Source organism: Lagenorhynchus albirostris, chromosome 8 (genome assembly GCF_949774975.1).
Source record: "Lagenorhynchus albirostris chromosome 8, mLagAlb1.1, whole genome shotgun sequence".
In the NCBI taxonomy this organism is placed as follows: domain Eukaryota; kingdom Metazoa; phylum Chordata; class Mammalia; order Artiodactyla; family Delphinidae; genus Lagenorhynchus; species Lagenorhynchus albirostris.
In genome coordinates, this window is record NC_083102.1 from 60378829 (window position 1) to 60394572 (window position 15744).

General features: G+C 40.3%; 1 protein-coding gene across 4 annotated transcripts; it reads left to right on the forward strand.

Moving 5' to 3' along the window:
* The first annotated feature begins 1144 nt into the window (after nucleotides 1-1144).
* TAC1 (tachykinin precursor 1) lies at nucleotides 1145-10011 on the forward strand. 4 transcript variants are annotated; one of them, XM_060156109.1, is made up of 7 exons: nucleotides 1145-1253; nucleotides 1726-1857; nucleotides 2899-2995; nucleotides 3468-3512; nucleotides 4047-4070; nucleotides 5521-5574; nucleotides 9430-10011. In XM_060156109.1, exons 2-7 carry the CDS (start codon nucleotides 1735-1737, stop codon nucleotides 9477-9479), a joined length of 393 nt encoding a protein of 130 aa, XP_060012092.1. In that variant the 5' UTR covers nucleotides 1145-1253; nucleotides 1726-1734; the 3' UTR covers nucleotides 9480-10011. The 4 variants fall into 4 exon arrangements, with proteins under 4 accessions (XP_060012092.1, XP_060012094.1, XP_060012093.1 ...); XM_060156111.1 differs by lacking the exon at nucleotides 5521-5574; XM_060156110.1 differs by lacking the exon at nucleotides 3468-3512.
* The last annotated feature ends 5733 nt before the right edge of the window (nucleotides 10012-15744 follow it).

Consider the following 15744-nt stretch of genomic DNA (forward strand, 5'->3'; position numbering starts at 1 on the left):
AAGAAAAAATACTGGTTTATATGAATTGCAATAAATTATTTCCTTTATGCACTATACTAAGAACATCAGAATTAACTGGAAAGCATAGTACTTACTAAGAAAAGAGGAGAAAACAACTCCACCCCAGATACAACAGTCATTTAGTCTGCAGGGCAAACCATGGGCTCATGGAAAGCTGTGATATCTATACAGATGTTATTTGTCAAATAGTTTCGTATTGATAATGACTGCCCAGTTAACATCTTCACTACACTTACTTTCATATACAGGAGAAATCTATGAAGGATCTTAAGAGTCCTTTAGTGACAACCAGGAAGAATCCTGTACACCTCTGGCGCGTTTCTTAGTCTTCAATGAGAAGTGGTAGGAGAGAAGCGAAAACGTACCCCTGCTCCAGCATGTAGCTAGCTAGCTTGGAAAAAAAGATATCCTAGAATGGCACTGATATAAAAGTTCTACGTGCAATGCCAGGTTTAAATTCCCCTGCCTCCAAAACGTAAAATAATTCTGCTGCCATCATCTGAAATCCTATGGGACTGAAAAATCCTTTCGTATTACTGAAGAAACGCCAGTATGCTAGCTAATTTGGGAGAAAGATGTTCTGCTCGTAGAAAGATGCTATTGATATATCTCAGAAACACTTGACACTCTGCAGATGGAAATAGGGGGGAAATGTCTCCCTACACCCCCATTTGAAGTTCTTCTTTCTTATCTCTTTCTGATTTTCGACAACAATATCTTAATACCCGAAGTTATTTGGCCATCCTTGGAAGTGCAACTTACCCTCTCAAGGGACTTAAAAGTTGCCTAAGTCTGAGGAATGAGTCACTTTGTTCAATTTTGATGAGTAATCTCAGGTGTCATGGAACCCCATTCTGAAGAAAAAGAGGGGAGGGGGCGTCAGATCTGCAAACGGAAGAAGACAGGCCGCTGCGGATTGGATGGCGAGATCTCGATTTTCCTATAATTGCGTCATTTCGAACCCAATTGGGTCCAGATGTTATGCGCACCGACGGATTGCCGTCTCGGAAACTCTCAATCAGACGCAAGCGAAAGGAGAGGAGGCGGCTAATTAAATATTGAGCAGAAAGTCGCGTGGGGAGCGTGTCACGTGGGTCTCGAGGCTCAGCGAACCTGGGATAAATACCGCGCTGCAGCCAGCAGGCAAAAGCGCGAGCTGCTGCGACAGAGAGTGCCGAGCGCCCAGCGAGCGCTCCGACCCGCCGAGGAACCCCAAGGGCTGGTCAGCCGCAGTAAGTGCCTGCGCCCTGCTGGGTGGGCTTTCCTCACCGCGCACCGCTCCGAGGCGACGTCTAGCAGGGCTGGATGGGCCGCTGCAGCGAGGGACTGCGGGGAGAGAGCTGAGGGACCGCGGGGGGCCTGCGGGGAGACGGCAGGGAGACGGCGGCGAGACGGGTATCCCAAGTGCCTTGTCCCTTTTTGTCTTCCACCCGCACAGCCTCCTGGCTTGAAGGTGTGGATTGGTGGGTTGGGGGCTGGGGGAGCTGGGATCTAGGAAGAATAGGATTTGAGAAACTTTAGGGCTTGATTCTCTTTCCTAAAGGGTACCGACAGGACTTTAGCCCTTAGGCGGTTTATCTTGTTTCAATCGACCTTGAGTTCCGTTGTGGGATCGAAAATTCTGCTGCCTCAACTCTTGGATAGAAACCCCCAATACATCTATATTTTTTTCTCTCCTCTGCCTCTTCTCCTCACTCTTCCCAGAAATCCGACATGAAAATCCTCGTGGCCTTGGCAGTCTTTTTTCTCGTCTCCACTCAACTGTTTGCAGAAGAAATTGGAGCCAACGATGATCTGAATTATTGGTCTGACTGGTCCGACAGAGACCAGATCAAGGTGAGACTCGGTCCCAAGATGGCCCGCACCGTTCTTCATGGGCTTAGGAGGTGTCACTTACCCCCCGCGATAGCATCCTAGTTACCCTAGCGGGCACCGGGACCGCAACCAGAGGCGGTGGAGGCGCGCCGGGAGGGATGTAGAGGAACGCCATCCCCTGGGTCCCACACGAGATTTTGCATCCAAGAACCAAGTTTCCTCCCGAGGGCTGCATCGTCGGGTCTCGGGAACTCTCAGGAGGAATAATACCCTCCCAGGTGATCCCGGAATCCTCACAAGACTGGAAACCTCACAAGGTTTCATCCCCTGGTAACGCGGATCTCGGAGACTCAGGTCCAGCTGCAAGGACCTGGCATTTGGAAATGCTGGGGCAGGGGCAGAGGAGTGTGCGCCCGACGCAGGCAAAAGCAGGGGCAAGTGGCGAGGTGCTGAGGGCTTGGAGGGTCGCAGGTGGGTAGGAGGCTAACTTCCTGCCATGACTTTTATTTTACGGACCTGGAGACGTAGCCGCAAGTTTTCCTTTAGATTGCTCGCAGGCTATTCGCGCAAGGGAGCGCGCCCCGCCGAACAGTGAAAGTCGTGCACTGTTAGTTGCTTGTAAAGGGCTGTCACCTTCCCTACCCTCCCCCCGCCATTCCCCCACACACACCTGTGCGCATTTAGGGCGGTGAGAAGCCTCCAAAGCCCGAGCTAGAGATGAACAAAGTCCGGTAGCTGAGCGGAAGATGAGTGAGGGTCCCCGGGATGGGAGGAAAGAGGGGAAAGTGAGCAGGGCTTGGAGACGACGAGCCTCCAGCTAACTGGTTAGGGCTAGGCTTCGGGGAGGCGGCGGCGCCGGACACGAATTCGGCGGGGAGGAGTGGAGAGAGGCAACGCCCAGGTGTGGGGAGCACGCCTCGGAGCTGGTTCCCCAACCCTGGCTTGGCCTGTCCCCACCGCCAAGATTTGCCCCAGGCTGGAGCGCACCACCAGAATGACTCTAGTTTGCCGGCGCCTTGCACTGGTTGCCTACACGTCCCTGTCGGTGCGTCTGTCCTCTAGGAGGAGCTGCCCGAGCCCTTTGAGCATCTTCTGCAGAGAATCGCCCGCAGACCCAAGCCTCAGCAGTTCTTCGGATTAATGGGCAAACGGGACGCTGGTGAGATGGGCAGCCATCACCCTCTCTGTCTCTCTGGGCACCGCCCCCACCCCGCCACTCCCACCCCGGAATCCTAGCTCGTACTCAGAGCACGCAGTCTCTCTTGATCTATGAGCAGAGATTTCCACCCTAAAATGGGTACATCTCCCGGAGCGCGACTCTGGCCCTCACCCCGCTAACACACACATAACACGGAGGGAGGGAGAGATCGGTCCAAACCACCGAGAACAGGAACCAACCTTAAGCTAAGTGCTTCCTTGACTAAGGATCCAAACTGACAAAGAACAGGAAGGCACGGGGCCTCCAGGGGATATCAGAATGTTCTCAGTCCATGTGGAAAACTGACTTTAGACCACTGGGGTTAGATTAGATTTAGCTGCCAGTGTCTCATGATAGAAATATTTCCTTTTCTTGAATTCTCACACCATCAGTGGAACGTGTAAACAGTTAATGTCAATTCGTCTCTTGTCAGATTCCTCAATTGAAAAACAGGTGGCCCTGTTACAGGCTCTTTATGGTAAACATTTCTATAAATCTTTATTTTACTCTTGTGAATGCACATGTATGAAAATGGAGAATGTCTTTTGTGGGCTGAAATACAGATTCTTGGTTGACTATTGAATAAAGAGATGGGTTTGCTCTCTCTCTCTCTCTCTCTCTCTCTCTCTCTCTCTCTCTCTCTCTCTCTCTCTCTCTCTCTCTCTCTCTCTCGAGCATTAAAGCTGACCGGCCTTGAAGATGTATCTCTTATAAGAAAACAAGAGAGGTGGTACGGCCAGGCAGTTCAGGCCTCAGGAGTCTCACAGACCTGAGTTTGAATCTGTGGCCCACATAAATCACTTAAAAGTATTCCTTTTGTTTAAAATATTTTGTTTTTATTATTAATAATTTGGATAGCATTTATGATTCTGCTATATTCCTCAGGATAGTACATGAATGGAAAATGTTGCATTATTTTAAAAATCTATTTTATAATTCTCTTTAAAAGATATAATATAGCTCCTTTAAAACAAATCTATTGTGTTTGTTAATTTTATTTTTCTTTCTATAGGACATGGCCAGCTCTCTCATAAAAGTAAGTTCCAAATTATTTTGACATTTATCATATGCAAATGTAAATTAGATTGAATTCCACTTTACATAATAACTTACTTTCTGTTGTAATGTAGAACTTAATATTTTTAATTAACACAATTTAAGAATGGAGCAGACTCATATTACATCCAGAACATGAATGTTTAAAGCTCTGTTGTTTAAACATATCATACTTACCAAAAGCATGCATTATATTAAAAATCCTTTAACTCCCAGCTGAACTGTTGCTGAATTCCTGACCCACAGAAACTGAGATAATAAATAAAGAAAGGAAGGAGAGGAAGGAAGGAAGGAAGGAAGGAAAGAAGGGAGGGAGGGAGGAAGGAATCCTTTAACTCCTGTAAATTGTTAGTTTAAGATAAGAATTTCAATCCTAGGGGTAAAAATCCACCATACATTCCTCTCCCCTCATCCCCACCCCATCACTTCCACTGAAAAAAACAAAAGCAAAAACAAAAATCTTAGCATTTATAGGCATCTCCTAGTTCATTTTAGTATGCTGGATTCCATGATGATGTCATTTATTAGAGTAATCCAGCAGCCAATTAAGAGGATGGAGTGAATGTCTGAGAATCCATACTAAAGGTAAATATAGATAAAGTTGTAGAAAGTACCAGGGGTCCATCTTAATCACACTCACTTATCCCAAGGTCCACTCACTTACTCCAACTTGGATTTTGATTCACTGGAAGCAGAGTAGAGGCCACACTAAGATAGCAGCCGTGTTCTTAGCTAATGTAGTATAAACCAAGAGACATCCTCCCACTAGAGTTAAAATAATAATCCTTTCCAAAGGCTTCATCTTTGAAAATAAATAAATCTTATTCATATTTACTTTCTCAGGACTTGACTTTCAGGGGAATTATATATAGCAAAATTCCATGTAATGAAAATAAATGTACTTTATTAATGTCAAAACTAATGTACTTTTTCCAAAAGAAATATTTTTTAAAATCCAATAAAATAGCACTAGTGAACTTTAGAAGTTTATAATCATCAGGTATAGGAATCTGATTTAACTAAGCTTCAGTTTCCTGAGAAATACAACATATTCAGTAATATGAGGAAATAAGCTTTGATGTTTCTGTCACACAAATGTGAAATTGACTCCCTAAACATCAAAGCTAGCTCAAATAGCAATATTTAAAACATTTGTATATAAACAGATAAAATACAATATGAATAAAGTGTACTTGCTAATATTTAGATATAGAATTGAGAAAAGTGCTTTCACTGTATTATTTTTATTTAGTGTCATTTATAAGACTTACTAGGAATCTTTATTTCTTCAGGCTCATCAAAACTTGAAATAATTATATATTTATTATATAGGCATATATTTAGAAGCTTGCTTTTTCTTGGTACTAGTTATAACAGTTTATTTCCTCAGAGATATACATATTAAAATACCCCTAAATGTATTTTTCCAGGGCATAAAACAGATTCCTTTGTTGGACTAATGGGCAAAAGAGCTTTAAATTCTGGTATGTATAAAACCATGACTGCAAATAAACAGTACCTTAAATCTACTTCTATTTTCTCTAAGGCATTCTTTTCAAAGTATTAAACAGGAATATTAAAATTAGTATTTATATTGAAAAAATCTAATTGCAATAAATAAATCCAAGAATGGATTTATAGATGATTGAGCTAATATCACCACAATATCAATCTATCCTTCTCAAACTCCCAGTGTCTGCCGCATTTAATCATTACCTAACCTGAATCTTTGGGCTAGTCTAATACCCTTTCCCTTACATCTGTTCAATAAGCCACATTTAACCTTACTGAACTAAGGGGGATGGGGATGGGGGAGATAAGACAGATAATTTTACTTGTTACCAAGGTAATTGGAAAGTCTTACAAAAGGTTAAATCTGACAGTCTTCCAACACAAAAATAAATAAATAAATAAAAACAAATCCATTTTTACAAATCACTTGCTCTTAATGATATTATAGAAGCTCAAACTCTAAACCTCCTGGTGAATGTTTAAGACTAGGAGAGTAACATAGGCTGTTCCAATGCCTTCAAAAACGAACACAATCAAATTATCCTAGAGGGTTATAATCAGTTCTGGCTACAAAACCCTTAAAGAGAAGGAGTGCCACAATTCTCCTCATAACCCAGTTTAAGTCTGAACAACTCTTTCACTTGATGTAAAGCCTGCATATTTCCTTTCTTTCCTTTAATTTCTTTCTTCTATGTAAATTCCGTATGCATATATCTGAAAACTCTAATTTCTTAACTCATTCATCACAGTATTTTTATTTATTTATTTATTTATTTGCGGTACGCGGGCCTCTCACTGTTGTGGCCTCTCCCGTTGCGGAGCACAGGCTCCGGACGCGCAGGCTCAGTGGCCATGGCTCATGGGCCTAGCCGCTCCGCGGCATGTGGGATCTTCCCGGACCGGGGCACGAACCCGTGTCCCCTGCATCAGCAGGCGGACTCTCAACCACTGCGCCACCAGGGAAGCCCCCATAACAGTATTTTTAAGGTTAAATAACCCCTGTATCATTTTCATAGAAACTGATATTTTGTTAAGCTCATTCAGGCCATATAGTTCGTAGTTTAATTTGAAACTATTCAAATTCTCTTTATTTTACCTTCAGTGAAATTAGAATTAAAATACTAATCATGTAATTAATTAGAAAGCAATCATCCCCTGTCTTATCCATTTAGAATATTTCTGGTTTCCTGAAAATCTGTAAGTAAGATATGCTGGCTTAATTAATCTGAAAAAGTCATGCAAAAATGAGGTATCCTAGTATTTTTTTTTAAATTTCATTTTATTTTTGGCTGCATTGGGCCCTTGTTGCAGTGCACGGGCTTTCTCTAATTGCGGTGAGGGGGGGCTACTCTTCGTTGCGGTGCGCAGGCTTCTCATTGCAGTGGCTTTTCTTTTTGCGGAGCACAGGCTCTAGACGCACGGGGCTTCAGTAGTTGTGGCTTGAGGGCTCTAGAGCGCAGGCTCAGTAGTTCTGTCGACCCCTGGGCATGTGGTATCTTCGCGGAAAAGGGATCGAACCTATGTCCCATGCATTGGCAGGTGGATTCTTAACCACTGCACCACCAGGGAAGTCCAAGGTATCCTCCTATCTGTATTGGTTCTCTACCTTCCAGATTTAGACACTACATTTATATTTCTTCGTCAGTAATTTGGAGGCTTCTCAAGTTTAAATTTTAAAGAAGTTACCAGTGTACCTAATGAAAAACTAGAATTGTTTTATTAGTATGTATTATCTTCCAGCTTTTGGAAATGGAATATAAGTTTAAACCACACTGGCTTTATTTGTATCAGAAGTGTACACTAGCCCTTATATACCTGTGGTTTTCTTGATAATCACACCAGTCAACAACTTTCCATTTTCAGAATTGATAAAAGGTTTCAGAACATGCTTAACTTTACAAATAATATATATATATGTGCAGTTTGAACAAATTAGATGCTATTAAATGTACTTAAAATAATATAATTATAGATAATATTAAATAGAATCACTGTATGAATCAGAGTCAATTTATGACTAAATCTTTGCTCCTCCATTTTAGTTAAGAAAATAAAAAAGGAAAAAATGGGCAAGCATGTAATTTATACCCAATCGGGTACCTTTTCATTTAATCAGTTGAGGCAAGGTTATCATAGACACCTTCTACAGCCATCCGATCCTTACCCTGTTGGGGTCACAGACCCCTTTGACAATCTGAGTAATCTAGAAAGTGTCTTCCCAGAGAAACCCTTATCAGCTCATACACACAAACATTTACATATGGTTTTAGAGGGTTCAAGGACCAGGTAAGAAACTCTGCTTCCAATTAAGAGAACATTGTATTTCAGCTCAATCACTAATGTCTTTGGTTAGTTTACATTCGCATTCCCTTCCCTTCTCTGAGGAACAACATTATGTTACCGAAAGCTTGTCAGGAACTGAACTTGTGCTGATCACCCTCCTCCTCCTACAAACAAACCAGGGTCAGAAATGGACTGTTTCTTTCCTTCAGAACTGCCAAGATTGGGCCTCAGACTAGTCCACCCCAGAAGTGTGTGCATGATTGACATAAAACATTCTCCTTATTGTTAACCTCACTTAAGGGAATCTTGGATGCTAATGAGAACCTGCTCAGTGGTAAAAGGGGAAAGTGATAACACTGGAGGCTTCACCTACCTACTCTTTCATCATATCCTTCTCACTGAGAAAATTGTTTAGAGTGGCACCTATGATTCCTACATGTCTTTCACAATTCTTTCTACTATTTCTATTTAAATTCAGTATTTTATACATGCATACTGAATTTTTAAAAGCACAGTAGTTTGACTACAATGTAAATCTAAGTGTATAAAGTATTAGATAAAATGATGAAAATATATACTTAAGTATTTTGATCACAGCAATCTGATCCTTACCCTTTTGTGGCTGCAGACTCCTTTGAAATTATATTTAATAATATAATATAATATAATGTAATTTGGTACTTTTTTCTGTCCATATAGTCAAAGTACTTAAGTTACTTGCTAGCTATATGTTAAACACCTTTGGAAGCGGTGATTAATCTTTCACAGGCCATTAGGGTGCTAGGAGGTAAGTTAAACTATGTTGTGTTTAGATGGCTCGATTGCCCTACTTATAGACAATGAGATTGTTTTTAGTCTCAAGGACAATGTATCATTGGGAGGAATCCACAAGATAGGAAGAGACCCTCACGCCATTAGGTACCCTTATACCAGAAATCAGCAAACTTATTCTGTAAAGAGCCAGATAGTAAATATTTTAGACTATGTGAGCCAAACAGTCTCTGTAGCAACTACTCAGGTCTTCCATTTTAATGTTAAAGTAGGCATAGACAATACATAAATTAATGGGTGTGGTCATATTCCAATAAAACATTATTTACAAGAAAAGATAGTGGGCTGGATTTGGTCCATGGCCTGTAGTTGGTTGACTCTGTCCTAGAATAAAAGTCCCACATTTTGCTTTCATCCTCCTACTATTCCTGTTTACTTTAGGCATTGTCCTTTCTATAAATCACCATGGTGTCCGCCACTGCTTGAGAAAGCTGTGGAGAATCAATGTTGCAGTATACTGTGGAAATACACTTTGGGGGCACCAAGTCTATGAGGATGACCAAAATAACCAAGAATTCTGTGGACAGATCACTTCCAATCAGGATAAAGACTGAGGCCCGATTGGAAGATGTGCAAATAAGACTCTTAGAAATACTTCAATGGAGTGAAAAAAGTAATTATGAGTTTAAAATAAGTTTCTGTATGCCTTGAACTTTGTTTAACTGTGTCAGTGAATCTTCTTAACAAACCCTTTACCTTATCTTTGTTCTCAGTGGCTTATGAAAGGAGTGCAATGCAGAATTATGAAAGAAGACATAAATAAACTACCTAATGTATTATTCATTGAGCTTCATTTGTGTCAATGGCCAAGGCACGATAAAATGAGACATGCGCTATGAGGAATAATTATTTATTTAATAATAATTGTTGCTTTGAGTTGAAAACTCAAAAAGTATTTATTTTTCATATTGTGCCAATATGTGTTGTAAAAGCGTGTTGTAATTCTAATATGACAACTCGCTCAGAAGTAGAAGTCAGTGGTAATTTCTCAACAAAGCACAGTATTCAATGAAGTTGTAAAAGCCTATCAGAGATATAGTCTCCAAAGAAAGAAACCATTTCTCTTTGTTGGCAGCAGTCACATCAGCTACTACTAAAGAAAGGAAACTCACAGATAGGCTGTGCTTCTCCATTTGTTTTCATGGTGAAAGTGTACTAAGACTTGGTACCAAACTGTGTTTGTATCCCTGCAGCATGTTTTATGTTTTGTGACTATATAGAGATGTTTCAAAATTTTAATGTGATTCTAAGGTCTTTATTTTATTGTACAATGTGTTGTGATAGTTTACATTTTAAATAAAAGAAAAAATATCTTGAGAAGTGGGTCTTATTCTTTCATTAACATTTATGTCAAATCAGCAACCTTTCTTTTAGTAGATGAAATATGTTCCAAGCTGTTTTGGGCTGCTAAATACTGAAACAGAAAACTACTAAATCTCTCTTTCTTAAGGAGAATGAGCAAAATGTAATCCCAGTTTCTCTCTCACACACACTTTTGGCACAGGATCATTCATGGAGAAAACAATTACATTCTGGTCCCCAAAACAGTTAAGGCTCAATTCCGTTTATATGTGCTTATGATTTACTTTTACAAATAGGATCATCTATTTTAAAGATGCATTTCACTGGTTATTTCCTTGTTGTGCAAAATATCAGCACACTACCATTTCAGCCGTGTTTAAAGCCCAGGAATAAATGCAGCAGTGTTTGAGTCTCACTAGAATCAAGACACCAAACCAAACTCTCACAAAGGTCACTGGAGGATGATACAGAAAGATAGAGAGCTGATAATATGGCATCACCCCCATAACAAAGATAAGAGCCTCTTTCTTGCATATCTAAAGACTGCCTGTGAATTGCTAGTGCCCTTAACACTCCAGCAGAAGCACGAGTATCAGAAATACAGGGCAATCAGAGGGAAGCTCTTGTGTATTTATTTAAGGGGAAGCATTACTAAGTGTCCTTGGAATCATTTTCTGATTGCATAAGAGAGTGTGAAATATTGACAAGTGGTAAATCAACTCAGGACAAACTGCTCAGTGAAATAAAACTCTGTGAGTTTATTCTGGACTGGTGACTGTTGTTCATCAACATTAAAACCACTTGTGGGGGGCTTCCCTGGTGGCTCAGTAGTTGAGAGTCCGCCTACCGACTGTTCGTGCCCCGGTGCGGGAAGATCCCACATGCCGCAGACCGGCTGGGCCCGTGAGCCATGGCCGCTGAGCCTGCGTGTCCGGAGCCTGTGCTCCACAACGGGAGAGGCCACAACAGTGAGAGGCCCGCGTACCGCAAAAAAAAACAAAAAAAATAATAAACACTTGTGGGACAGGAGCGCTAAAGCATATTTTAATCTTTATATATTTAAATGAATAATTTGTTCAAAAAACTCCAATGAACTAATTTTCTTTATCACACAATACATTTAAATGCTACAAATTATATTATGATAAGCCAAAAGGAGAAAATCAGAGTCATCTAGAACCCCATTCCCCAACAGTAATGTTTGATGTTCTATTTAATAATAACAATAATTGTAACATAGAATCATCATCATAATAATAGCTTCATAATATATATTTAATCACTCATTGAAGGAAGTATTATTATTATCATCATTTTACATTTGAGGATATGAAGCTCAAAGAAATGTTGGGGTCGGAGATTATAATATGAGAGGAGTCAGGATTAGAAGGGAATTATTAGGCAGAAATAACAATGAGATTGATGAAGCAAACTGGCATAGCGACAAAACTGAATACTATGACATCACTTAAAATGGCATTATGGTGTGTTTAGTGACATGAAACAACATATATGGCATGTTTTTAGGCACAAAGCAGTATTTCTACATTGTATGTACATATATTTTTCTGCATAGATGTTTTAACAGGAAGGAACCATGTAATGGATAAGAGTGCGGGGTTCAGAGTCAAACTACTCCATCACTTAATGGCTGTGTGATGATGGGCAAGTCCCTTCACTTCTTTCTGCCTTGTTTTCATCATCAGTAAAACTGGACTAATGATGCTGTCCAGTACTATCATACACCACTCTACACAGTGGACAGTAGCCAGGTGGAGCTTAGGTGAGGGTCGTGGGACATGATGCATGTCAAGCTTTGAGCACCATCTCTGACACACAGCAAGCATTCTGTGAATGTTACCTGATGCCATTGTTAGCTATTCTCCAAAATCCCCAAAGAGAAAATTAGCACTATATGATAGCCACTAAAATGGTTTTTATAGACACACTAAAGAAGTAGTAGCAGCATGGGTAGTTTCTAAATAGTTACCACACAAATTAAATCTGGGGCCGTCTCACAAATAGAGTGGCGCCTTGTGCTGTGCACCACTGCACTAGACAGTCCCCACAGCCCCATCCCTCTCTGAGATTCTATAAATCTCTGCAGCAGGATTGAACAGTGCTGGGTGAAGACCATTGTCTGCCAGGCCACACCCCTGTCTGCTCTCCCTCCAGGCCCAGAAACCTAGCAACCGCTGAGCAGGAAAGAGAGTGACTTCAACTTGAAGTTTGTACTCATGAAATATTTATTGTTACTTCCCCTCTGTGGCATACTTCCTTCAACTAAAATGAGTTTTCTTCACCTATATTCTTTCTAAAATACTTTTACTCTGTTACAAAACAGCAAAAAGCTCAATCTGTATAGTTAAGTTACCACAATATTGCTTTGGTTTGGGGTTTGTTTTTTGATTTTGGTTTTGTTTTGGTCAGGATCCAGAGCAAAAATAAATGACAGTCAGGCTGAGTCATTAGAGGAAGATATAATAAAGGGACTAATCACAAAAGTGTGGGCAGGATGTAGAGAAGCCAGCAATGGAATGTGGTCTCCAGGCTAACATCCTTGGAGCCACTGTGTTCCCTAGGCCTGAAGGATCAAGATGAGGAAGTGAGGGTCTCTATGTGCCAAGGGCCGCCTGGCAGCTGTTGTCTTCATTAGAGGACGAACCAACACAGGATAATCAGTATGGGGGAGAGAGTGGGGAGGTCAGTGTATAAATGCCCCAACCTCAATCTCCTCCCCCTGTCTGATATGCTCTTGTTGCCTCCATTGGGTAAACCCACCTAGAAAACAAAGGGCTCAGAGCCCTGGGTGCTGTCCACACTGGAAAGCTGCACAGACAGGGCACCAAAGCTGGTGGAAAAAGCTGGTGAGCACATTGGGAGGTGGAAAAGGAAGATGCTCAATACATCAAGTATCCCATTATTTTGAATCAAAAGGAAACTCATAAGCAGAAATTCAAATAGAGAAATGTAGAGAGTAAAAATAAAAGTCCTTATCTGAACACCAATTCTACTCCCGAAGGATATAGTTTCATGTGGATCCATCCAAAGAAACAAACAAAATTAATCTTATTTCAACTTGAGCACATGCTGAAATCTCCCCTTTTAACACCAAATCATTATAAGAATTTTTAAAAGGTACATACATTTTTAAAAGAAATTAATAATTACATTGGGATTTGTGAAAAACAGAGAAAGGACTTTTGGTGGGCCAGAAATTACACAGTTTCTGGAAAAAGAAAGCACAGGGAAGCCACAGCTGTAAGCCATGGTCCTGGCAGGAAAATGCGGAGACTGCAAAGGAAGGTGCTAACCCCAGAATAGGGAATTGACCACTGCAGAACGGACTTCTCATCAGCAATACTGGGTGCCATGAGATCCAGAAACAAAATCTAAAAGTTCTTAAGGAAAATAATATTCAGCCAAATTATGAATTTGTGAAAGAAGAAAAACCACCTAAAAGCTGTTAGCTTAAGCCTTTATTAAAACCATCACAACAGGTGAATTGCTCAAGATGGCTGTTCTGCAGGAGAGCAGATAGCCTAAAGAATTCACATGTTAGACTGATGAAGGTCAGTCAAAGTTCCACTATTTGTACAACTATTGTCAAAACAATTCTGAGAATTGTTCACAGTTCTGATTCTCGGAAGTTATAGGGAACTTAATGCTGCATTAGTCATGGGACAGGATTTAATAAGACCAGCCTAACCCTCAAGACTTCACCACAGAACTGTTAGAACTAACAAATTCAGTAAAGTTGCAGAATACAAAATCAACATACAAAAATAATCTTGTATTTCTATATAATAACAACTATTCTGCTGAAAAAGAAATAAAGAAAACAATCCCATTTACAATAGCATCAAAAACAATTAAATACTTAGGAATAAATTTAACCAAGTAAGCAAAAGATCTGTACGCTGAAAATTATAAAGCACTAATGAAAAAAATTGAAGAAGACACAAATAAATGGGAAAAGAGTCTGTGCTCATGGATTGGAATAATTAATATTGTTAAAATATCCATACTACCCGAAGTGTTTTACACATTCAAGGTAATCCCTATTGAAATTCCAAGGGCACTTTTCACAGAAATAGGAAAACAATCCGAAAATGTGTATGGAACCACAAAAGACCCCAAATAGCCAAAGCAATCTGGAGAAAGAAGAACAAAGCTGGAGGCATCATACTTCCTGATTTCCAACTATATTACAAAACTGTAGTATTCAAAACAATATAATGCCAGCACAAAAACAGATACGTAGACCAATGGAACAGAATCGAGAGCCCAGAAAGAAATCCACACACATAGTCAACTAATATTTGACAAGGAAGCCAAGGATACTCAATAGGGAAAGGATAGTCTCTTCAATAAATAGTGCTGGGTAAACTGGATACTCACGGCCAAAAAAATGAAATTGGACACCTATCTTACACCTCTCACAAAAAATAACTTGTAATGGATTAAAGACTTAAATGTAAGACCTCGAACCATAAAACTCCTAGAAGAAAACACAGGGAAAAATCTCCTTGACATTGGTCTTGGCAATGATTTTTGGATATGACACCAAAAGCACAAGCAGCAAAAGCAAAAATCAACAATTGGAATTACATCAAACTTATCAACAAAATGAAAAGGCAACCTGTGAAATGGGAGAAAACATTTGCAAATTATGTATCTGATAAGGGGTTGATATCCAAAATACATAAAGAACTCATAAAACTCAATAGCAAAAAAATAAAATACAAAACAAAACAAACAGGGGCTTCCCTGGTGGCGCAGTGGTTGAGAGTCTGCCTGCCAATGCAGGGGAAACGGGTTCGAGCCCTGGTCTGGGAGGATCCCACATGCCGCGGAGCAACTGGGCCCGTGAGCCACAACTACTGAGCCTGCGCGTCTGGAGCCTGTGCTCCCCGACAAGAGAGGCCGCGACAATGAGAGGCCCGCGCACCGCGATGAAGAGTGGCCCCCGCTCGCTACAACTAGAGAAAGCCCGCGCACAGAAACGAAGACCCAACACAGCCATAAATAAATAAATTAATTAATTAATTAATTAAAAAAAAAAAACAAACAAACACCAAATGACACAATTTAAAAATGGGCAGAGGACCTGAATAGACATTTTTCCAAACAAAGCATACAGATGGCCAACAGGTACATGAAAAGATGCTCAACATCACTAATCATCAGTGAAATGCAAATCAAAACTGCAATGAGATATCACCTCACACCAATTAGAATGGCTGTTGTCAAAAAGACAAGAGATAACAAGTGTTGGCTAGGATGCAGAGAATAGGGAACCCTTGTACACTGTTAGTGGGAAGACAGTTGTTGGGGCAAAAATTATGGGAAGAAATTAAAAGCTAAAGAGAGAGAGAAATAAACCCCAAATTGACAACTCCTCAAATAGGAGAGAATGTACCTCAATAGGGGACATTTTCAGCAGGTATTACATTCTGTCAATTCCCTAAACTTTGTATTAATCTCGATTCTTTAAAATATTTTCCAATGTAATCTTCTTCCTCAAAGCTAGTTTACATACATGTAAGAAAACTATTTTCTAAAATAAACCAATTAACATGGAGTTAATTTCTAATCTTTATTGAGTCATTATTTTACATAAAGAAATATTTAAGGAAGTTAAAAAACTTCCTCTATGGCTATTTCATATAGTGGTATTCTTTCTTAATACACATTAATGGCCTCTTCTAAATAGGTAATAAGTC

What these genes read in the sequence shown, in the direction of transcription:
- TAC1 (XM_060156109.1), top strand. Translation starts at nt 1,735, where the DNA reads ATGAAAATCCTCGTGGCCTTGGCAGTCTTTTTTCTCGTCTCCACTCAA. An exon ending in TGGCCAGCTCTCTCATAAAA is followed by an intron (nt 4,071 to 5,520) that starts GTAAGTTCCAAA and finishes GTATTTTTCCAG; the next exon opens with GGCATAAAACAGATTCCTTT. An exon ending in CAAAAGAGCTTTAAATTCTG is followed by an intron (nt 5,575 to 9,429) that starts GTATGTATAAAA and finishes CTTTGTTCTCAG; the next exon opens with TGGCTTATGAAAGGAGTGCA.